At 37.2% G+C, this 24264-nt stretch overlaps 2 protein-coding genes across 2 annotated transcripts; one reads left to right on the forward strand and one right to left on the reverse strand.

Annotated features, from left to right (window-relative positions):
• Window positions 1-644: 644 nt before the first annotated feature.
• thrap3b (thyroid hormone receptor associated protein 3b) lies at window positions 645-13881 on the forward strand. Its single transcript, XM_082185788.1, has 11 exons — window positions 645-917; window positions 3214-3360; window positions 4185-4961; window positions 5411-5986; window positions 6075-6250; window positions 6420-6531; window positions 6637-6712; window positions 7845-8005; window positions 10717-10999; window positions 12250-12396; window positions 12591-13881. The coding sequence occupies exons 2-11, from the start codon at window positions 3239-3241 to the stop codon at window positions 12825-12827; spliced, it is 2667 nt and encodes an 888-aa protein (XP_082041914.1). The 5' UTR covers window positions 645-917; window positions 3214-3238; the 3' UTR covers window positions 12828-13881.
• eva1bb (eva-1 homolog Bb (C. elegans)) lies at window positions 13140-23453 on the reverse strand. Its single transcript, XM_082185790.1, has 4 exons — window positions 23239-23453; window positions 17397-17529; window positions 14930-16826; window positions 13140-14521 (listed from the first exon to the last, which is right to left on the reverse strand). The coding sequence occupies exons 2-3, from the start codon at window positions 17461-17463 to the stop codon at window positions 16402-16404; spliced, it is 492 nt and encodes a 163-aa protein (XP_082041916.1). The 5' UTR covers window positions 17464-17529; window positions 23239-23453; the 3' UTR covers window positions 13140-14521; window positions 14930-16401.
• Window positions 23454-24264: the final 811 nt, after the last annotated feature.

Here is a 24264-nt window from a genome sequence, read left to right on the forward strand (position 1 = left end):
CATTCATATATATTTTCGAACAATATATATATATATATATATATATAAATAGCCAATATATTTTTTAAGGAACCCCTAGAAAAGGCCAGTATCTTGTCTTACAGAAACATGCATCAGTAACAATAGTATTTTAGCAGACGTGTTGTCAGACAGATTGGCTCATGTAGGCTGACTCCGTTGTGTTTCCTCTCTCGGTGAAATACGGCCCTGGTGCTGGACAGATTTCTCTGAACTGGCTCAGCGGCCTGTGATTTCAGCTGTCAGTATGAGAAGCTTTCAACAGGTGTCTGAAATAGAGGCGCTGTGTCTGTTTTACCATGTGTAGATGCTGCAGTGCATGCTCAGAGGAAAGAAAATAGCCATATATTATATTAACATGCATGTCTTGTTTGAAAATTAATTAAAGAGAGAAAAAAGTAGTTGTGTTAAAATGTAGGCCTAAGGAATTCTGTGTAATTCGAAATTGACTGCAGAATGTGTAAACGTAGACCATTTCTATCAGGCCCATAAAAGCCTTAATAATTTAATTTTTTTCGATTCAACATCCATAGGTTTTTTAAGAAAAGGAGAACATGCTTATTAAATAAATAAATAAATACCAAAAAGGGGGCGTGTATAATCCTCTGCGTGCGCGCGCGCGCGCGTTTACTGCGTTGAATGATCAGGAAGCTGAACTGTCTCGGACCGAAGCCTTTTGCGTTTCCTGAGGCGGCCAAATGGGCACTTCTCATTTTCATTGCTCCGAAACATTTCACAACTGAACCCTTTTAGGTTAGAAGGGCGAAATAGAGCAGAATAAATAAAATCAGACGTACTTCGAGCCTCATACGACGCATAATACACGTTATTCCTCCGTCGCGTGCTCGCGGCGCCTCTGCTCGTGAGCTCGCGCTAATCACATCTGACTAGCCTCTCAGGTGAGTCTCTTTATACACATTTTAACACTATATCGCTATTTTCTCAATATTCTCTGCTGGTGTTTCTCCTTAAAATGTTGTTTCATGTTATTTTGTTGATAGTGTGTCTGGTTTTGCGCGATTTATGCCGTTTCAGATTAGCAAAGGGGCTAATGTTAGCATAGCGGCTAACAGTAGAAATGTAATATGACTTGTAATATTCTGTATTTTGCAGCATAAAAGGGCGACACAATGTGATTGAGTTATTTAACTTGTAAAAACCAATACAATGCCTTTTATTGTTCATCCAGATTATGTTTTTGTTATTCTGAACACGTTGAGGGTGATGCATTTTATTTCTGTAAATATCCTTTATTTTGTTATTAAAACACACCTGAGCGAGGATGGCTGCAGATGATGATCGTGTCAAGTCGGAGTTGCATTTCTATTGTGATTGTATTATCCTAATCTCATTCCTTTTCACCATTAACACGACAGAAGTGAAAACGAAAGTGTTTTGAAATACGTCTTATAAAATGGCCATTTTTTTTTTCGCTGTTAATTGGCTTTTGCATTGAGAAATTACCATAAACGGATCTGAAGAAAAATAGTGTTTTCCACAATTTCTCTATCTAGTGAGCTGCCTAACGTATCTAGACAGCAAAACAATACCTAGTCTGTAGTCTCTTATTTGGAGGTTTTTAAGCATCTAGGGACCTAGTTATAATTTTGGGATCTTAAAATGTCTCAAAACCTAGTAAAATGTCTATTGAACTTCCCATATGGTGCATATGGAGTCTAAAGTGGCTAGGTAGACAACTCAATATGTTTTGAGACTCACCCAGTGAATGTGCTCTGTACTGATGATTGCATCAATGCAAATGTTTTTTCCAAGTATTTCCTGACTAGATCAGTATCTAGCTCCACTGGTTGAGCTGGACTGCCTCTTACACTAAATGACTGGGTTATAATTGTTTGGCAGCAGCTTTTCCTGTTCTGCTTTGACCCCCGATGCAAATGCACACAAGTCTTTCATACTAGAAGACACACCTTGTTGTATCCCACACTGAAGAATGTTGCGTATCAATTAACTTAGGCTACTCATGTTACAAGATAAATGCACTGGAAAACCAGGCTTTTCTGATGTTAACCACTCGTAAAATAATTGTTTGACCAGCTTATGCAAGTAATTTTTGCTAAATATTCTTTTCAGAAACGATTCAGTCCTTTGTATGTTTCGCAAATGTACTGGCTGTATATTCACTCTTTTATTGCAAATGACTTCTGTGTAATTTGCATAATATTAAAAGGAAGTGTGATTGTTTCGAATGTTGAAGGATCTGAAACTATTTCACCCATACTTTCCAGCTCGTTGAATCTGTTTGGCTCTCATCTTGCTGCATAGTTTCAGGCTTTTTGTTGTTGTTGTTAATATTTGATTTATCTGGTCAACACAAACAGAATACATTCGTAGTGGGTCAAGGTAAAAGAAACCCTGATCATGAATGTTGATCAGTTAGGAAATCAGGTGCAGATGTTTGAAGATAAATACTGTGTTTTAGTTGCATCAGTTACCGTAAACTGGAATTTGTTTTGGCAGGTGTCCGTGTTCAATACTAATGTAGTATACTGGAGAGATAACGGTAATCATTGTCAGCCAGGCCTATAATATTACTGTGTTGAAAAAAACAAACATTAGACAATGCCCAAAACAAAGATGTAAATAAATGTACAACCATATAGATCTCAGAACGGCTTATATAAAGCATTTATATTAGGGCTACTAATGATTTTGTCAGTACTTTCCTGAATGTTTATATAAAGGATAGTCATCTTTCTCATAAATGAATATAAATGCATGACCTGAAGGATTTTCAGAAATATATTTAGTAAATGTTTCAAATATATATTTTTTGCTACTGCAAAGTCACTCAATAAAATGAAGAAGATTCTATTGATTGCAGCCCTATTGCATATAATGGCATAAATAACAGCATTGTAATTATAATTATTTCATTGTTGTTGAAGTGTAATGATTTAGTTTGTGTCAAAAAAGCAAAAAATATAAACAATTTAAAGTTCTACATATCAGTTATCGGTCACTTAAGCATGAAAATAGTCTGTATCGATCAGTCTCTGTTTTGCACAGCAGAAAGATAATTGAGATGTTGTAATGCCTTTGTTCAACTAAGTTTTTTTTGTGGCTTTTAATTGTTTCTTCCTTTTTAGGGGACTTTTCTCCATAGTCCTACATTTGTTTTATAATGGTATACCGTGCGAGTGTGATAGCCTTGTGTTCATGTGATTCCCTTTTCAGGTCTAAAGATACTGTGAGCACAGAGATGTCCAAGCCCCCGAATTCTGCTTCTCGGTCCCGTTCTAGGTCTAGGACTAGATCACGGTCCTACTCACGATCTCACTCGAGGACTCGCTCCCGCTCTAGATCCAGAAAGCGTCGCTACAGGTAGGCAAATTTAATAGATTTCAGCCACTTCCTTTGCAACAAATTGATCATTGAATGGCATTTTAAATGAGAAGTCTGATTTTAAGACTGACATAACTCAGTTTAAAAACAGCTGCATTAGAGTGCTTTATCCTGCTCTTGAAATAGTCATTTAATATTAAAATAGCACTGAGATGAGACCATATTTTTCCTGAAGGTTGCTTCTCCTTTTCTAAGTGTTTCTCCTCTAACAGCAAACCCTTTTTTGTTTTTTTTTACATGTCCAGTAAGAGTTAGTTTGAAAAGGTTTCCTTTTGTCTGGAGTGTCTACCTCTTTCCACTGCATGTCTCTTCCACAATCAGGGGCTTGCTATGCTGGTCGATAACGTTATTCTTAATAATCAAAAAGGCATTTTCCTGTTAGTGAATGTTTGGTTTAGTCACTAGTAAATTTGGACCACAGTGCCTATAGTAAAGCTTGAAAAAAGTCTTAACTTTAATGTATTGCCACCAGGTTTAGGTAATGAATTCAAGTTGCAGTTCCATTTCTAGAAAATTTCCATATGCAACTTTTGAAGATGTGATGAAGGCATAATCTTTTATTCTGTGGTAAAAGGTGTTGTAAGAATTGCATCAGTTGTGAAATTCAACAGGAAGTGATTTAACACTTTTTAAACATTTTGCTCATTGCAAAAACCCCAAAAGTGAATTGTTCCATTTGTGTGAATTTTGATTCTGTAGCGCCATCATGTGGTCATGAATCATAACTGCATCTTTCTCTTTTTTTTTCTCAAATTTTGCTCTAATCCTCTTTCTGTGCTTTGCATTTTCCTCTTTTCTTTTAGTTCTAGATCAAGATCCCGTTCGCACAGCAGGGAGAGGAACTATCCTTCTAGAGATTTCCAGGGCAATCGTGGGTATAACCGTGGTTATAACCGTGGCTACCGGAGGCCCTTTCAGTACAACCGGGGCAGAGGGCGTGGCTACTTCCCACGAGGGAACTATTATCGAGGTGGGAGCAACTATGGTTACCGTTCCAACCATGGTTCTAACTGGCACGGCCATAGAGATCAGCAACAACCATACGACCACTCGTACAGCCCTAGGAGGGGGCGCTCGCGTTCCCACACACCACGGAAAAGATCACCAAGCCGAAGCCATTCTCGTCATTCCGGTAAATCTTCCTCGGGGCGTTCCAGACGTTCCAGCTCCTCCTCCCGCTCCTCGTCCCCACGACGACGCAACTCAAATGCGGGACGACCTCATGCCAAAGAAGCCAAAGGAAAGGCTTCACCGGGTGAGAACAAGGGAGCCAGCAAGGAAGCATCCAAGCCTACAGGAAACAGCCCAGAGGAACCCAGTAGTAAGTGGGAAGGCCTATCTGACTACGATGGCAGTCCCAAACGCAATGCTGCATCTACTGGGAGTCAGTCAGAGGTTAAAGTGTCCCTTTCTGGAGGTTCCGGCAATGGTGGTCCACTGTGGCGAAGCATTGGCCCCGCCAGTAAAAGTCCACCGGCAAAGACGTCAAGTTCTTCAACACCAACTGGCTTTGGGTTCTTCACAAAAGACGACTTGAAGACAGAAGACAAATCGGCCTCCATCTCAACTGCTTTCAAAAAGTATGTTTTTGATTTTGGCTTTTGGATGTTTTCCCTCTCTTTCTTTTGTCCTCCAGGCAGTTTTTAATCAATCATCATTCTCTCAAATGTGTTTAGTCCTTGTACAGCAACAAAGATCCTTGGAAGAATAGAGCTTATAATGGAAACCAGCTAATTTCAAAGTCAAATGTCACAAATGGGCCTTTACCTGTGCTATGAGGTTGTTTGCAATCCCATAATTTAGGAGATAAAGTTTTATTGATGTAAGTATGGAAAAAAAAAACTCCATCTTGGTTAGTCGTGTCTGCATTGCTGAAAAGTTGATCCATATTTGTGCGCATGTCTTTGTTGTTGTAAGTAGGCTTTCTTGTTTTGCTGTTAAAGGTTAGTGCCAACTGGTTTGAAAATGTAAATGTTTTCTAATACAGTCTGCTCCTTAATAATAATTAACACGTGATCGTCCACCTCAGGTTTTTGGCAGAAAAGAAAAAGCCCTTATCAGACAGGGATAACGGAAGGGGTGAGTCTTTAAGCTTGGGCGACGCTGACAGCGAAAAGAGCGGCAGTAAGTCGAGGAGCATGTTCGAAGCGTCCGAGTCTGGCTACGACGGCTCAAAGACTGACAAAGGACTTCCTTTTCTGGATGCCGAGGAAGAGGAGTATCGCCAGGAAATGAAAGAAAGGAAGACTGAGGAAGAATCCAAGTATAAAGAAAAAACCATTGTCACGATGCGGGGCTTAACCGAAGAGCGTTTCGGGAAATGGGACGACTATCTCTCCAACAAAGAGGTTGAAGAGGATCTGGATGAGGAACTTTATCGCAGTCGGAAGCATGCTTCTAGAAAAGAAGAGAAGGCCTCCAAGAAGAAAGAAAAGAAAAAAAGCAGGATCAGTCCATCCGCTCCATCTCCATCTAGTGTGTCAGAGAATAGAGGCAGGCCACTGTTTCCAGCTGGAAGAGAGGCCTCGCCCCCGACTAAATCCTCAGGGAAGAAAGACCCACACTTTAATTTCAGTATAAAGGCATTCACTGATGGTGGAGAAAGGTATACATTTTAAAATCATGATTTATAATAGAAAAATGTAATGTATGACAACTGGATACATGTGTATGACTCCACTGTTTTCCCTCAGCTCATCAGGTCCATTAGCTAAAGAAAGACATTTGTCACGGGATCTTGTGCACCCTGGTAAAAAAGATCATGAGGAGTTTCGCTCAATCTTCCAGCATATTCAGTCTGCTCAGCTTCGCAGGAGCCCTTCAGAGCTATTTGCTCAACACATAGTCACCATAGTACATCATATTAAAGGTAATACCAGTCCAATCTAGTGGTTATGTGCAATTTTACATTTTAATTCTGAACTTTGTGCTTTGAGGTGCCTCAAGGTGCCATTTTTTTCTTTGCGAAATATGGAGAAGTTTTTAATTTATTAAAATGGTGGCATGTAAGAATTATTATTTTTTCTACTCTCTTGTAGCTCAACATTTCAAGTCATCCGGGATGACTCTGAATGAGCGATTTGGAATATACCAAAGAAAAGCTGCAGAGATGGAAATGATGAAGCCGAGAAAGAGTCCTGAGATCCACAGGTAGGTGTATTTGCACTCATTCATGTATTTTATGGTTTAGATGCCTTGTTCCACTCATCCTTTCTTAATATATATGTTTTTTTTTTTTTGCATGTTCTTTCGCAGGCGAATCGATGTGTCTCCCAGTGCTTTTAAGAAGCACTCTCACCTGTTTGAGGATTTCGAAGAGAGCAGCTACAAGGTGACACAGCGTTTTCAAATCTGAAATTCCTGCCCAAATGTGTACCAACTGAAACTGCAGAAATGTGCTATGAGGTGTAAAATGCTAATGCACAAGAGCCCCAATCTCAATCTTGTATTACTGAGCGTTACGCTCTCACCCTCCAGAGTTTGTCGTATGATTAATCGTGGGTACATACTTGCCCAAACAAAATGGCTAAACAAAAGGAAGTGAAAATTGATCCTGTGTCCAAGCCTTTCACTGGACCGCTAACCAATGCAATAGTAAGTATATCTCCTCAAAAATGTGTTTATGAAAAAAAAAAAGTGAGGCTCAGTACTAATCAGTATTGGGAAAGCATGGAGCATGCTGCTTTCCCATGAGATCTGTGCGTTTTTGTTTTGGTTCGTTTTTTGTCACATGTCTTGATAGACGTCTGTCACATTTTCAGTGGGTGTCGAATATATTATGTTCACATTATTTATTAAAATTGCACATATTTCATTGGTTCCATCACAACTTGGCCAAAATCAGCCAGAACTGTAAAGTCATAGAGGGTGACTAAAAATGAGGATTGAATTTGAGGTTATTCCTAAAAATGACCAGTAGATGGAGTATTTCAGCTGGATTTTGACTGTCATTGTCATAAGCATCTGCCATTTCAGTGTGAGACAAATGCTCTCAATCTCTTCTTTTTGTGTTTAGGTTAATCCAAAATTAATAACATATTAATTAAAATAATTTTAAAGGGTTAGTTCACACAAAAATGATTTTATCTTTCAAATCTGTATCAGATTCTCCCACATGCTCTTTCGTTGCAATGAAAGTGAAGGAGGATGAATGCTGTCAAGTTGCAGCAATCGCATGAAAATAGTCCAAACATAGTAGTCAACCTTCACTTTCATTGTTTGGAATAGAGCATGCTGGAGGTTCTGCTAAACATCATCATCTGTGAAAAAGAAAGTTATGGGTTTGTAATGACTTAAATTAATAAAATTTTATTTTTGGACTGAACTATCCTTTTAAACTTAAGTTCAGTTGAAATCATATATTTCAACACAAAATAAAGACACTTGTACATTTAGTTGTTTACACTGTATTGATTCAGAAATCAAATGTGCTAATTATTATGGACATTATTGTGTCTCCACAGGATCATGGTAAAAAACATGAGGCCGAATCTTTGGACCTTCGTTTGGCTATTGAGCGCCGTAAAAAGGATCCTAAACGAGAGGGGGGAAAGAGTTCAGCTGGCTCACGCACGCCCAGTCATGAACTCTCCCCTGACAGATCCTCCAAACACAAGAAATCAAAGTATGTTAAAGATGTCCTATTCTTTCTGATGAAAAATATTTGAATAGAACTTGATTTCTGAGCCTGGGTCTTATTGTCTTGTGCTCGTTTACTGGATTTGTGGCTGAATGTTGATTTAACTTGTCAGTTTTATTTACAGTGGAACACTTTATTCATATCTAAAACCATGTTTGGAAGGCAGCACTGTATTATTCTTCAAACATTCTATTTTTAATGTTCTATATTGTCATTCCTGTAATTCTCTAGTTCTAATGTTCTAATTCAGCTAAATGTACAGACTAGAGATGCACCGATTACAATTTTCTGGGCCGATTCCGATTTTTCATTAAGTTTGACCTGCCGATACCGATTTTAGCCGATTCCGATTTCATTTTTTCTAACCACTTTACAGCACACACAAATATTTATTTTATATCTTTTCTGTAATAGAACATTTTACAATTTGCATAGTACATATTTTTTTGAACAGATAAACGCTATATAAAATAGAACTATATAAATTACTCCAGGTGTGGGTAATTCACACATATCTAAAGTGCTGTGTTATGGAAGAACCATTTCCTTTTCACATTCAATATCCAATAATTTTTTTATACATGTATTTAGCAAACTAAACGTCTGTATGAAAACAGGGAATGGCGATAAAATAATATATAAATAAAAAATTCAATAAATGTACCCTTGCAGTATAAAGATATTTCTCAAAGCACACACACACAGGCCTGTATTGCAATCACTTGTACAAACTGAATAATAAAACAAGTTTAAATGGGTACATTTTCTATAAATATTAGTCTTCGTTTTCTTTTCTGACATTGCCTACTCCAGTTCTTGTTAAAACACGCACATTCTGTGCATTTTGGGCACTTTTTTGTGAAACCCTATTTAGGCTATTTTGTTCATCAAAAGTGTGCTTTCCCTTTAATTGAGCGTGAGCAGTGCAGCAAATAGACTCGGCGCCGAAACACGCGCTTCACTGCTCGCGACGCTCCTGCTTGACGCTCACGCGCTGCTCCTGCTCCCGTTGTTAATGCACTCATTGATTAACACGCTTGAGGTCTGAACGGACGTAATTCACGAGGTTTCCTACATGTGTGTTCCGTGTGCACGTGTGATGCTGATGTTGCGTGATATTAATCATGCGGCGCCCGAGTGCATTTGACCGGCATAAAATCGGTATTTGTCAGACTGACCGGCCGGTCGCCGATCACGTGAAAATCGGCCAATTCCGGTCACCAGCCGATCAATCGGTGCATCTCTAGTACAGACTCACTTAAAATTTTGTAGATAGTTTCAGCCTTACGTGTGTGTGTGTGTGTCTCTCTCTCTCTCTCTCTATATATCTATATCTATATATCTATATATATATATATATATGTATATATATATATATATATAGACCCTAACTATCTATAAAATTATATATATATTAGGGATGGGCATTTTTGTCAATTTCTCATTTCGATCACTGATAGGTCTCAAAAAACGAGTACTCGGGGGGGCGTGTGTCCCGTGTCGGCTGTCCGTCATGGAGATAATGAAAATATTTTAAGACTGTTACAAAAATGAATGTTAAAAATAAAAACACAAATTAATCTTGACAAATAAAAATAAAGATAATGAAAATATTTTAAGACTGTTGCGAAAATTAATCTTGACAAATTGATGCATCATAATCTAGCAGTGTTATTTTTTTCTAGTCATATGTTCAGTCACACTGCTAGATTATGATGCATCAATGTTTTTGAAAAAGAAACTGACCGTCTCTGCATTTGAGCTGAAACTCTGAATAAACACCACCCTGCAGCGATTTGCTAGAGTTAATAAACTTAACCAAACGCATCCTATATTAGATTAATCTGATATATAGGCTACCACCTATTACAACTTACATCTGCACAAAAGGACACGAATGCACACGTGAGGTTTGCACCGAGCTAGTTTGAAAGGGAAACTCGATCCCGTTGTGGATTCGCTCTTCCCTTAACGCTGATATACACGGACAACTAAGGGTGCTTTCACACTGGGCTCGTTTGCTGCGGTCTAACGCTAACCAATCAGACCTCAGGTACCGCCCAAAATGCTGTGATTAACCAATCAGAAAAAAAGATTGCCCCTTTAGTCAGGGCAATCATTGTTTTCATGATCAATCGTCGCTGTCACGTTCGAGTACTTGTGCCCATCCCTGATATGCGTATGTATGTATGTATGTATGAACAATGCAAGTCATTTTTCTTAAATTATGAATGTTTTGGCTTACCGTATTGGGATTTGACATTTTATTGCATTTACTTGCATACTTAATTGCAATTTTGTTTTTGGTTTTTTTCTTCTTTTTAACTTTATAATGCAAAGATGGTGTCATGTTGCGTGTCTATTCTCATACTCGTTCAACAGATGGCAAAGCATCTCTGATGTGGCTTTTAATTTCCATCGAATCATAGCCTAAAACCTTAGTCTAAGTTTTAACACTCGTTCTTTTGCTGCCTTTCAAGCACTACTATCTCTTTTGGGAAATGCAAATATATACACTCATGTCATCTTTATCCTCATATTCACCTCAGTGAACCTACTGATCACCATTGTTGTAGAATCGCTTCTATTACAGCGTTTGCCTCGGCTATTCTATCATTTCAAAACATGCATTAATCACAGAATCATTTCCCAGTCACTCAATAGAGTTTTTTACTCTGTTCTCCCTCATTCTAAAGGAAAAGCAAGAAGAAGCGTGAGCGCTCACCCTCCTCCTCCTCATCTTCCTCCTCCTCTCCCTCTCCTCATCCATACAGAGGAAAAGAGTACCATCCGGAGGAGCACATGGAAGGAGGAGGGGGTTTTAACAAGGCCCGCCTGGGGTCACGGGAGTTTCCCGGGCCCATGGAGCGCGGCCCTCGGGACTATGAGGGCCACATGGACAGGGGTTATGAGAGAGGCAGAGGAGGATACGACCGAGGAGGATATGACAGGGGTCGTGGGGGTTACGATCGCGGATTTGTAAGTATTCTACAGTTCTCGTGACATTGATAGGAATTATTGATCATTGATGAGGATGCTTAATGTCGAGCTTTGTTCCTCGCTGGCTTCATTCCCAATCCTGAGTGTTTTAATTTTCAGAGAAAGAGTCTGATGCTAGCATGTTGCTTAGTTATCATAAATAAGCCTAATCTGAAATGTTGTCTTGGTAGGTAGCTCACTATATTTTAGGATCAATACAATTTTTCCCAAATTCTCTTTTGTTAATTTGGTTTTAATGGTATATGTTTTAATTAAGTTTAAATAAAAAGCATGTCTAATTAATTGAATTCATAACCATTTTAATATTTTATTAAAACTAACAATAATAGTGACCAATGAATTTTAAAGTAAGTTTTGCAGATTTTTTGTTTTTTCCCTTTACATTTTTTTGGGATTCTGTGTTTCATGATTTAATACAAATATATTATCAAAAATGGTGGTAATCAAATTTTTTTGCCAAACAAAGTTCTGCACAACAGAAGTTTACTGTTTAAATTAAATATAAATATTATTAAACATATTTTATCATTACTTCGAGAAGTATGATCTACTCTACAATAATACTAATTTGAGTAAAACTTTCATGTGGAATGCAGACTTAATTTTTCCATAGCAGTCTTTTTGCTGGTTTAAATCAGACTATTATTATTACACGGCTCTGTAGAATACTTGATTCTCATTGGTCAATCCTGCCATCCATGTTATTCCCTGACAAAACCCACTGAAAACATAAAACAGGCTCATCCGGGTTACTGAAGTCAGCGGCACTATACGCTTGCTAGGAACGATTTTTCTTTTTGCGACTATTGTTTTGTACACTGTTGGAATATAAGATAACAAACTGGTATGATTTTAAAACAGTTCAATCTGAAACCAACATCTTTTATCCCAATAATTATTTATGTGTAATAAGTGGTATGATGTCCGTCTAGTTTGAACTTGGCGCGCTAACAACTTCTCTCCGCGGAAGCAAGTTTATTCTGAGATAACCGACTGGATGTACATTATCCCTTACTTATTCCATAGCACAATTTGACTAATTGTATGTAGAACTACTTTTGGTGTATTAATCCAAAATGTGCCAAATTCCGAGACTTTCTGCGTTATACAGTAAATTCTATTTTTACAACTGGATTCTGTAATTCCGCCTGCTTTTGTATTTGTGGCACGATAATCCTGAAGTTGTTTTCTCATATATCAGTTGATCTGTGCTTCTCTTGTATTTGCAGCCCAGAATGAGAGGAAGAGGATGGAACCGAGGAAATTACCCTGGCAACAACACCAATAACAACCCTCCAATTATGGGCGGCCCTTCACGCCCCCCGGAGGAAGAGTGGGACCCCGAATACACCCCCAAGAGTCGGAAGTACTTCCAGGTGTGATTACTAGCTTTGATCTCAGATACACGCGCCCCCCTAAACTTTACGCTAAAAACAAAAACTGGTGGTTGGTTGCTTCGCATGTCACTCAGACAGTCTCTTCCTGTATAAGTGCGCAATTTTGGGACAGAATAAGCTGCATGGTGGCCAATAGGAGAGTTTCAATTTACTTCTCTCTCGTCTAACTGCAGCATGACGACCGGGACAAGGAAGGGGAGATGAAGTGGGTGGACACTCGGGGGCGCGGCAGAGGCAATTTCCCCCGCAGCAGGGGCACCTTCATTATTCGCAAAAGCAGCAGCAGCGGCAGCCCCAAGTGGACCCACGACATGTTCCAGGGCAACGCTGAAGAGGGAGAATTGGGAGATGGCAGCTCAGAGCACAAAGATGACGAAAAGTCTGGGGAAAGCCCTGCTTCCAAGCCATAGACGGATCAGCAACCATTTGTGTCTGTTCTCCTCTACCGTCTCTAACTCAACGAGAGCCCTCGTGAGAAATGCATCCTCGTGTGTTCAGGTGTTGGACTGTGAAGCCCCATACGGTAGAGCCATGTCGTTTATAGCATCACACAATCTGCTACTTTTTCAGTTTTTGACGTTGTTTTCGATTGTTTTCGAGGTTGCGGGGGGTGATGATTTGAAGGAAAAAAATTCAGTCATTCATAATTGATTTTCATTTAAAAAGTGCAATAAAAAATCGGTGCACTTGTGCCTTAGATTTAACTGTAGTTTTATGATTCCTTTTTTTTTTTTTTTTACTTTTAATTTTGATTATTTCTGCCAGTAGATTTTCCCCTTTATATGTTTGGAATTGCATGTAAATTCATTCATTTATATTTCTTCCCATTTTATTTTATAATGTCATTGGTGTAAGGTTCAGTCTTATTGGAGCATATCCCTTGCGGACCAATACACTGTGTACTGGGCCGATTTTCTCCAGAAAAGTGTCTGTTAAAAATGTACAGATTAAGATTGTCCTTGTCCTAACAAATGGGTTCTCAACTATATTTAACGTCCAATTGAGTACATTTTCTTCCCTTAAATGAATGCCACTAATGACTTAAAATAGTCTAATTACTTTGTGAAGTTTAAAAAAATAATAATCTTTTTTTCTATTTTGAGCAAAAAAATCTTGTCGGTTTTAGATCATTCATCTGATTTTAAAGTGTAGATAATAATAGAAACATGCAAGACGAAGCTTGTAATGAAGCATTTATTGCATTGTGTTTAAACTTATCAACCAAAATGTAAAATAGTTAATGCTGCATGTGTTTAGATCATGTGGTTTTTCTTCCATTGATCTCTGTATGCTGCACTGTTCAGTTGTGTTGTAAGGATACTCTGGGGGACTGACCGCTTTCTTTAATCCTGCTTTGTGATGACATTATACTGTAACGCTGTGACGTTCTGTTAACATTTACAAACTAATTCAGTGCTTTCAGTCTCCATGGTGAATTTGAAATAAAGCCCGTCCTCTGTTTTACACGTAATCTTTTCTTTCGAGTTGCCTTGGTCTTGTAAGACACATCGGTTATAACAGCTGCTCTCAACAGCTGGTGCCTTTTAGTGAAGAGCCTTTATGAGGTTCAGCTGTAGTATTAGTTATACAATGTGATGTGAGCATTTGGTGATTAAAATCTCATGTTGCAGTGCAATACAGTTACTGTTTTGTTTTTGTTTTTTAAAACATTTTAAGTGTCAGGGTGTCCATTCATGCTCCTGCAGAGTTTCGCTCTAACCTGCTCGAACACATCTGCCTGGAAGTTAATTCGCTGGTTCAGGTGTGTTTGATTAGGATTGGAGCTAAACTCTGGAAGAAGGTTGCCCTCCAGATGCAGGATTGGACACCCCTGTTTTACAGCAAGTATATTGCATTTAAAGGGATAGTTCACCCAAAAATGAAAATTTTGTCATGTACTCACCCTCAAGTCGTTCCAAACCCGTAAAACTTTGTTTCATCTTCGGGACACAAATTAAGGTCTTTTTGATGAAATCTGAAAGATTTCTGTCCCTCCATTGACAGTAACGCAACTGACACTTTGACGCTTCAAAGAGTTTGTGCGAGAAAAAACCTAATTGGTTCTTGATGAAGCTAAAATGTGCTGCATAACACAAGAGTGAACCTCATTGGTTCTTGCAGAAGCTCAAACGTGCTGTGTAACACGAGAATGAACCTCACTGGTTCTTGATGAAGCTCAAACGTGCTGCGTAACACAAGAGTGAACCTCATTGGTTCTTGCAGAAGCTCAAACGTGCTGCATAACACAAGAGTGAACCTCATTGGTTCTTGCAGAAGCTCAAACGTGCTGTGTAACACGAGAATGAACCTCACTGGTTCTTGATGAAGCTCAAACGTGCTGCGTAACACAAGAGTGAACCTCATTGGTTCTTGCAGAAGCTCAAACGTGCTGCGTAACACAAGAGTGAACCTCATTGGTTCTTGCAGAAGCTCAAACGTGCTGCGTAACACGAGAATGAACCTCATTGGTTCTTGATGAAGCTCAAACGTGCTGCGTAACACAAGAGTGAACCTCATTGGTTCTTGATGAAGCTCAAACGTGCTGCGTAACATGAGAATGAACCTCACTGGTTCTTGCTGAAGCTCAAACGTGCTGCGTAACACGAGAATGAACCTCATTGGTTCTTGCTGAAGCTCAAACGTGCTGCGTAACACGAGAATGAACCTCATTGGTTCTTACAGAAGCTCAAACGTGCTGCGTAACACGAGAATGAACCTCATTGGTTCTTACAGAAGCTCAAACGTGCTGCGTAACACGAGAATGAACCTCATTGGTTCTTGCTGAAGCTCAAACGTGCTGCGTAACACGAGAATGAACCTCATTGGTTCTTGCTGAAGCTCAAACGTGCTGCGTAACACGAGAATGAACCTCATTGGTTCTTACAGAAGCTCAAACGTGCTGCGTAACACTAGAATGAACCTCTTGAGTCTTACGGGTTTGGAACGACATAAGAGAGTAATTAATGACAGAATGTTCATTTTTGGGTGAACTATCCCTTTAAGATTCTTAATTCTTAATCACTTTTTTTAAGAACATTAATTTTATTATGGTGCTAAATAATTTACTGCAACTGAATGAATGGAACTGTTCAATGCTCAATTTCTAAAAAACCTTCCAGGTGATTTAAAAGCATAAATATTTTTTGTTAAAGTGCTTCCTATTATATCTTCCACATAAAATGTATATTTGTCTAATGCATTTAGTTTTGCGACTACTGTTCTAGGTGTATTACCTTCTGATTATTTATTGTATCCTTTAAGATGGGTGAGTAGGGATATGGAAAAATGAAAACATAAATTTTTCCATAAATGTAGTGTTATGGAAGGTGAAGGGTGCATCTTCCACCATGTGTGAAGATTGGGTGAAAATATTTTGTTTTAGTTTTTATTTAAAAAATGCATAAAGTTTATATACACAAACATTTAAATTTTAATATGTATTTATAGATATAAAATGTATTTATAGATATATAAAAAAATGCAAAAGAGAATTGATCCATCAAAACTTCCAAATGATCATTCAGAAGACAAAGGCTTGTGAAACCAACCTCAAAACAGACGTATGCAAATCAAACTCTCAATCCTTCCCTTTTTAAAGGTATATTACACCTATATCTGTTGCACAGATAAATGTCCTGTGGCATTTAATATTTGCATGTGGTGACAGGAAAAAAAATATGAGATGGGAGGAAAAATGATCTTTCAAATTCAATGCGTTCTCTAGCAAAAGAATGGTGTTCCCCTGAGAAACTTTGAGCTTGCTTACAAAACCACTGAAAAATAGTTTTTCTTCTCACCTCATTATTTCCATCACAAGTTTTGCAACAGAACGCAAAGTTTCTCAAGAGAATATAAATGTTTTGCCAAAGAAAAAGCACTGAAATATAATTTTTCCTCCCATCTCATCATTTTTTTTTTGTAACACCACCATGTAGAGCTCTCTGTATTTATGAAACGACTGCGTCCTGAACGTAAAACACGCTACTAGTGATAGTGAACTCGACCCAGTGTGCCTGTTCCGGTGACGAGTATATCCGGCTGTCCGTTCCTCCAGATCTCCCTGACGATTCGTTCTCTCTCCTCCAGTCTTCTGGCTCTCTCCAGCTCTTCTGCCGAAGCGAACACATTCACGCTCTTAATGGTTCCGTTCAGCTGGGTCTGATCGCTCAAGGGACTCACGGTGAGCACTGGGACTTCTAGATCCTCGTCGTCTCCTGTCTCACTCTCCTCCTCTTCCTTGTCTTCCTCATCCTCGCTGGACTCTTTTAGTCGTCTCTTGTCCGGTGTGGTCTTTGTCTTTGTCTTTGAGTGCGATTGGCAGGTGATGCCCAGCAAGAGGAGGACCAGAGCCAGCAGAAGACCTGAACACACACCCAACATGAAGTACAGCGCGAAGCTCTCCATGTTCACTGTATTAAACACGGGAGGGAAATGGTCAAGAGCATGATTGAGTCATATTTGAGACCAAACTCAAAGATTTCATATTAATATATTAAACATAACATTCAGGTAAAAATATGAATGTATTAATTTACATACACGGTTGTATGTTTTTGAAAGAAGCCTCTTATAATCAAGGCTGAATTTATTTGATCAAACAGTAAAAACAGTAATATTGTGAAATATTTCATTTTAAAATGTATTCTCTTTTAACATTCTCTTTTTTATTATATTTTGCAATGTGGTTTCTTAATTTACTAGACTGATTTGACTCTAAAGAAAAATCTTAAACCCCTGAGAAAAAGAGAAAGAAGTCTTTAGGAACATGTAAGCCGTGTCTCATGAAGTCAGAGGTGTGAAGCCAAATCAAACAGAACACTAAAGTCCATGGAATGGCTTGTTATTTTGTCCTTGAGGCTAGAAGTGCGACAGGGCATAAAGTTCAGTAAAACCGACCCAAATCTTTGTTTAGCCAGGTGCCTTTCAGCACTTGGGTTCTGAACCTGGGCATTAATGAACCATTTGTGTTGCTCTTTTACCTTTTATATGTGCGTAAGTGGCCATGCTGTTGCTCAGCAGCTCCATGTCTTTCCTTATGGGGTTCATGATGGCTTCTCTTTCTTTTCTTTTGTGCTTTCTTCTCTACTTTCTTCGCACCTCGACCTTCAGCCACTGTGGTGGGGAAAAAAATAGATATGCTTAAGAGAGAGCAGACATACGTTTAAATGTTGGGTAGGCAATTTTTATTTATAAGCACTTTTTGTTATACCAGGTTAAAACTCTCTTCACATCCTGAAAGCAATCAATAATAGAAGTGGTCTAAATATTAAAGCATGTACATTTATCTTCTGTAGAAGTCTCAGGACCAAAACATTTTCCTCCAATCATTTAATGCATTCAGTCCAAATGCAAAGATACGATGTCCTACCTGCCTATCGTATGTATTTCCATACCTCCATGCACTCAGGATATGAAGAGTTGTAGACAGACAGTCACAAACACACAACAGCCACCTTTTACAGTTCCTCCTGAACCAAAACAACAAGCTTGTGCTGTGTTCACGCCATGTCATAACCGTAATTATGAGATAGCAACCTGTGACGTTCAACTCGCAGCGGTTCGCGTCCTCCTCAGACTCAGATTTATGCGTTTCAATGTCAGCACTATCAACGGCGAAATAAATCTGCTGTGGTCAGGTGGTACAGGTCAGTGCTCTTTAAGTTGTTTACGATCATTATTATCGCAATGGTATATGTGCTTTGAAACATGAGGTTATGGCAAGCCGTTTTAGCTTAAATTGTACCCAGCGTTACTCGTCGTAATTGCATTTTTACTAGTAAGAATTCAATAAGAGAGCTCTACAATTCAATTCTTACTAGTAGCAATTACAATTAGAGAGCTCTCCAATTCAATTATTACTAGTAAGAATTACAATTATAGAGCTCTCTAATTCAATTATTACTAGTAAGAATTACAGTTACAGAGCTCTCTAATTCAGTTCTTACTAGTAACAATTACAATTAGAGAGCTCTACAAATGAATTTTTACAAGTCATATGTCTCCATTGACTTCCATTCATTTTTAATTACGGAGCTGTACAATGGAATTGTTACTAGTAAGAATTACAATTAGAGAGCTCTACAATTGAATTGTTACTAGTAAGAATGCAATTGCAGAGCTCTTTAATTCAATTCTTACTAGTAACAATTTAAATAGAGAGCTCTCTAATCCAATTATTACTAGTAACAATTCCAATTAGAGAGCTCTCTAATTCAGTTGTTACTAGTAAGAATGTAATTGCAGAGCTCTTTAATTCAATTACAGAGCTCTGCAATTATACATATCTTTAATTCATATTTTTACTAGTAAAAATTAAATTAGAGAGCTCTGTAATTGCATTCTTACTAGTAAGAATTTAATTAGAGAGCTCTCTAATTGTAATTGTTACTAGTAAGAATTGAATTAGAGAGCTCTCTAATTGTAATTCTTACTAGTAACAATTCAATTGTAGAGCTCTCTAATTGTAATTCTTACTAGTAACAATTCAATTGTAGAGCTCCGTAATTAAAAATGAATGGAAGTCAATGGAGACATACGACAAGTAAAAATTCATTTGTAGAGCTCTCTAATTGTAATTGTTACTAGTAAGAATTGAATTGTAGAGCTCTCTAATTGAATTCTTACTAGTAAAAATGCAATTACGACGAGTAACGCTGGGTACAATTTAAGCTAAAACGGCTTGCCATATGAGGTAATATAACAGCATCTCTCATGACACGAGTCACGACTCGTTGCAGACTGCCGGCTGCTCGAAGGGAGGGTGGGATCTCATGCTTTTAAAGCTAGCTCGCTATTGCTAGCCTCTCCGAAATTGCCTACCAATTGAAGAAAGAACCCCATTCAAACTTCTGGGTGTTGTGGCTGGTTTGCCTACATGTTGCTATTCTGTTTCTAAGGTTTTCTGAGTTGTTTCCAGCTGTTTTGGGTGGTTGCTATGATGATTTTAGCAGGTAGCCTATCATTCGGGTTAGTAGCCCAAACAGTGTTGAGTTGCGTGCAAAAGTTTACTTTTGGTTATGGTTTAAAAAAAAAAAAAAAAAAAATCCATTGTAATACTTATACTTGCATGCTTTAGTATCACAAGGACAACTGGAACAACATGGCCGGCCATGCTTAATTAGAAAACTCCCTAACTTGTTTATTTTGGCCCCTGAGGCTGAAATTGCACATTAAGGAGTGCTATTAAGGATCATTATATCATCTCTTTCCACATAGGCCATTTGTTACTGCTGTTGTCCTTGCATTGACCCAGGACTCACTGTTTGCTCCCAGGCAGACTTTCCCAATTTTTCCCACAGGAACCGAGATTTTATGAAGACGTTCACATGCAGCTCGGGGTCTGTGTGGGACTCTTCCCTGGGAAACTGGGATGGATCCAGCTTGTGTCACTCTCTCCAAGAAGGAAATAGAGGAGGAGGGGGAGTCTTAAAGCTGAACATCTGGAGCCACACGAGTCCTGGATGTGTGCTTGGCAAGAAACTCCTCCGGCCCAAGCGAGGAAGCGATAAAAAGCATCAGACTATAAATGCGGTGGTGACTCCCTGTGTGCGTCCACACCATAAAACCCGCAGTCGCTGAGACCATGCCGAGATCACGGAAGAGGTGCCATGTTATTGTCTTCCTGTTTGTTTCCTCTTGGGTCTGTAATTACAGCAAACTGTAATCTACGCCATCAAGGCCCAAAGTCTCAGCCGCCCCGATCCCTATCTGCAGCGCTCTTGGCAGAACAAGGGCACAAAGTCCACTAGAGCGAAGCACATTATGTTGACTGAGATTGTTTGTCCTTTTGCTTTCTATGAGTCAAATGCTCTACTTTTCTCCTCACAGATGCCTAAAGAAATGTTGTTTTGTTTGCTTTTCAATAGCTTATGAGATTTAATGAAGATCTCATTTTTGTGTAATAAATTATTATCTCAGATGTTAATAATAATAAACGGATACAAATAAGAACATCTTGTGCTTAAGAAATCACAGACTAAATATCACAATATGATCACAACATGAACTCACTTTTCTCATTCTATTTTTCCAAGACCAAATTATAATAATTATCAAATTATCATATTTTTTTTAATTCTATTTTTTATTAAATATGATATGATTATATAAATATTATTGAATATAATAATTGTTGTTGTTGTTATACAATATTATTCAATATAATGATGATGATGATAATTATATAATTAAATTATAATTAATGTTTATTATAATTATACAATATTATTGAATATAATAGAAATAATAATAATTAGTAGTATATTGCATATTACATAATTATATTAAATTAATAAAAATAAGAATAAGAATAACAACAGTATTATTGTTTTTATTATTATTAATATATTTAATATACTTTATTTTAATATATTTTACTATATTATAATATATATAAAAATTATGATTCATAATACGTTAATTATATAATATTATTATAATATATATATATTTATTTTTGTTTATTATAATTCTACAATAATAATAATAATGATAATGCTGTTAATGATTCTTAAAATTATGTAATATATTATATATATATATATATATATATATATTATTTATATTTATTATTAATACAGTAATATTTATATTATATATTTTATACAGTATAATACTAATCATACTTTTTTAATAATATTTACATAATAGTAATAATAATAAATAGTAGTTGAAGTATATTGAATATTACATAGTTTTATAATTTTGTAATAAGGATAATAACAACACTATTGTTATAAATAATACATTTAATATAATTATAACAGTCAATATAATAAAATATTTATAATAATGTTTATGCCTGTTATAATCATTATAATAGTAATTATATATATATATATATATATATAATTTTATCATAATTATACAATAATATCAATAATAATAATAATGTTAATGATTCTTGTAATAATATAATATAATACATTTTATACGTATATATATATATATTAAAAAATATTATTGTTTATTATAATTACACAATAATATTCAATAGAATTATTCATATTAGTAGTAGTAAGTAACAGTCATATAGTATTATATTGAATATGACAATTATTAATCATAATAATACAAGAAAAATAATAACAATAATATTTATTATTATTATTTTAAAAACATTATTGTTATAATAATGGTAATAATTTGTTTTAATACTTTATATAAACATAAGGAACAAAAATTCAATTGAGCACTGAAAGAGCACATTTTTATCAATAAATTGTTTACCTAGGATGTTTGAGAGACTAAACTTCCAGTAGTGAAATATTTAAACACAGGGATTCTTGTCTTTGTGTCGCTCTGCAATCCTGTGAAGCCCCTCCAGTGGGTTCAGAAACACTAACTGCATCCCCACACATAAACAAATGACAAACAGGAACCATGATACCAGAAATATAAGATTACACTAAAAGCTTGTAAACATTGTCAAGTTCTGCACCAAGTGCCAATTAGCGTGGGACGTATGCCACAAGCTCCAAAAATACTCCCGTCAGCGACACAGCATTCCAGACGGAGGCTCACTGGCCTGAGTGAATCATCAGCACAGGACCAAACAGCTCTCAAACACACATACCATCTCACAGCTGTCAGATCTGTTCCCCGAAGAGCAAACCTGCAGAGGGGCATGTAGCAGCAGATGTCTGAGGCTGCTGAGCTCAGGCTTTTCTCTCTTCTCCAATCAGCAAACTGATACAGCATCTTTTGCTTTGTTTTTTCAATGTCACAAGAAATATGTTTTTCATAGTCACATTATTAAAAACATTAGCAATCAGACAAAAACTAGTTTGTTCAAAAAGTGTATTCATAATTTAAAGAATTTTTAAGAAATTTAGAAGAAGAACATTTTTTAACAATCTTTTTGTTCTAAACTCATGCCTCTGGAAGCCTGTTTCTGTCACGGAATAGAAAAATGAAAAAGGTAATTGCGACTTTTTATCTCGCATTTCTGATTTTTTTCTCGCAATTCGTACTTTTTTTTTTTTTTTTGAATTGCGTGATATAAAGTCGCAATTGCGAATCATAATCTCTGAATTCTGAGAAATAAAGTCAGTCTTTTTTAAGAACTGAACTTTATAACTCGCAATTGCGACTTTATATTACGCAATTCCAAAAGTACGAATTCAGAGAGAAAAAAAGTCGCAATTCCCTTTTTTTATTTTATTTTTATTTGGTGGCGTAAACAAGCTTCCATACGCCTCACATGATTTATATGTAATCAAAACAAAGTAAACAAACAAACTAGATTTTTATATTTTCTGAACAAAATGCGAGTGGTCCTTTCTCACAGCCACGGTGCTAGGGTGTTGTGGGTGGTTGCTAGGGTGTTGCTATACACTTTGTTGTATACAAGGTGCTGTGGGTGGTTGCTATGCAGTTGCTAATGTGTTACTATGCAATTTCTAGGGTGTTGTGGATGGTTGCTTGGGCATTGCTATGCAGTTGCTAAGGTGTTGCTAGGATGTTGTGCCTAGTACCTATTGTATTTTAATGCATGGTGTTCTGGGTAGTTGCTAGGGCATTGCTACGCAGTTGCTAGTTTGTTGTGCTTCTATGAGTGTTGTGGTTGCTGTGCTTTTGATCCAAGTCAGAAGAGTCAGCCCTTATGTCCCTGTGATACTCTGGTCTGATATGATAGTCTCTCCTTCAGACTGTGGGATTTTTCACCCAGTTATATTTTTCAACAGACAAAACTAGTTTAAAAGTAATAGCAAGCACTTTTAAAGTATACTAATCCACCCATGTCACATTTTATCTTAATTTAAAGTCAACTAGTTTTGATGTTTAATCCCTTTAACAGAAATGTAGTATTTAATTTCTTACCTTTTCTAACGAACCATAATTTCAATCCAGAATGTCCCGGCGGAGGAAAGATGAGTCCCGTATCCAGAGGTGGTGTGACCTCAGCACGCTGGAAGATAAAGCGGGAACACACGAAACACTGAGAGGTGCTTAAGTTCCCGTTTACACACACGTCTGTGCCTGACATCAGCAGAAGCAGCCCTCTGTGGTCACACACACACATTCCACAGCGTCTCTCTCACTGGGACCAGACCATAGAAAAGCAGTTTGGGTGAAGGGAGGTGTTTCCTGTCAGAGGGGAAAATAGAGTCAGGGAGGGGCGCGCGACAGGAGCGTTTACACCCTCAGGATGGCAGTGAGATCCAGGCCACATTTCACACCCGCTGGTCCACGCATCATTGTAAACCTCTTCTTTACGTCCACACATGTATATTTGAATGTGTGTGGGTGTGTAAACCACAGTAAAACACACAACTTGTTTTCTTTAATCTCAGACAGACTATCGATGCTTATCTGAATGAAGTAAGTGTAGTTTAAATGTATGGTCTAGTGTTGTCGTTTATACACTAAACAGTGGCCTCAAATAAGAAACGTTTTGATGCCAAGGACCTCAAATATGACAATCCCCTCGTGAAAGGCAGTTATATAAGGAAAGGCCCTAATAGAAAATAGTTAGTATGAAATTATAAAGATTATATAGGAATGTTATACTAAAGCCAAAATTGATTTAAATATTTAGATGCTTTTCACAATAAATATTGGTCCAAATCAGTTTTACACAAATACCATAAAATCATGCATACCATACTATACATTATATATGGTATGCATGATTTTATACTTTTATATTTTATATTTATTCATGGGTTTCATCAGGTCCCTTTCCACAGGTGTATAAAATCAAGCACCTATGAATGCAGACTGCATTGTGCTTGATTAATACACCTGTGGAAAGGGACCTGATGAAACCCATGAATATATACATACATTAAAAACAGTAATAGTGCGAAACATTATTACATTTTAAAATTGCTGTTTTATATTTGA

The sequence above is a fragment of the Leuciscus leuciscus genome (assembly GCF_965113295.1).
Source record: "Leuciscus leuciscus genome assembly, chromosome: 12".
In the NCBI taxonomy this organism is placed as follows: Eukaryota; Metazoa; Chordata; class Actinopteri; order Cypriniformes; family Leuciscidae; genus Leuciscus; species Leuciscus leuciscus.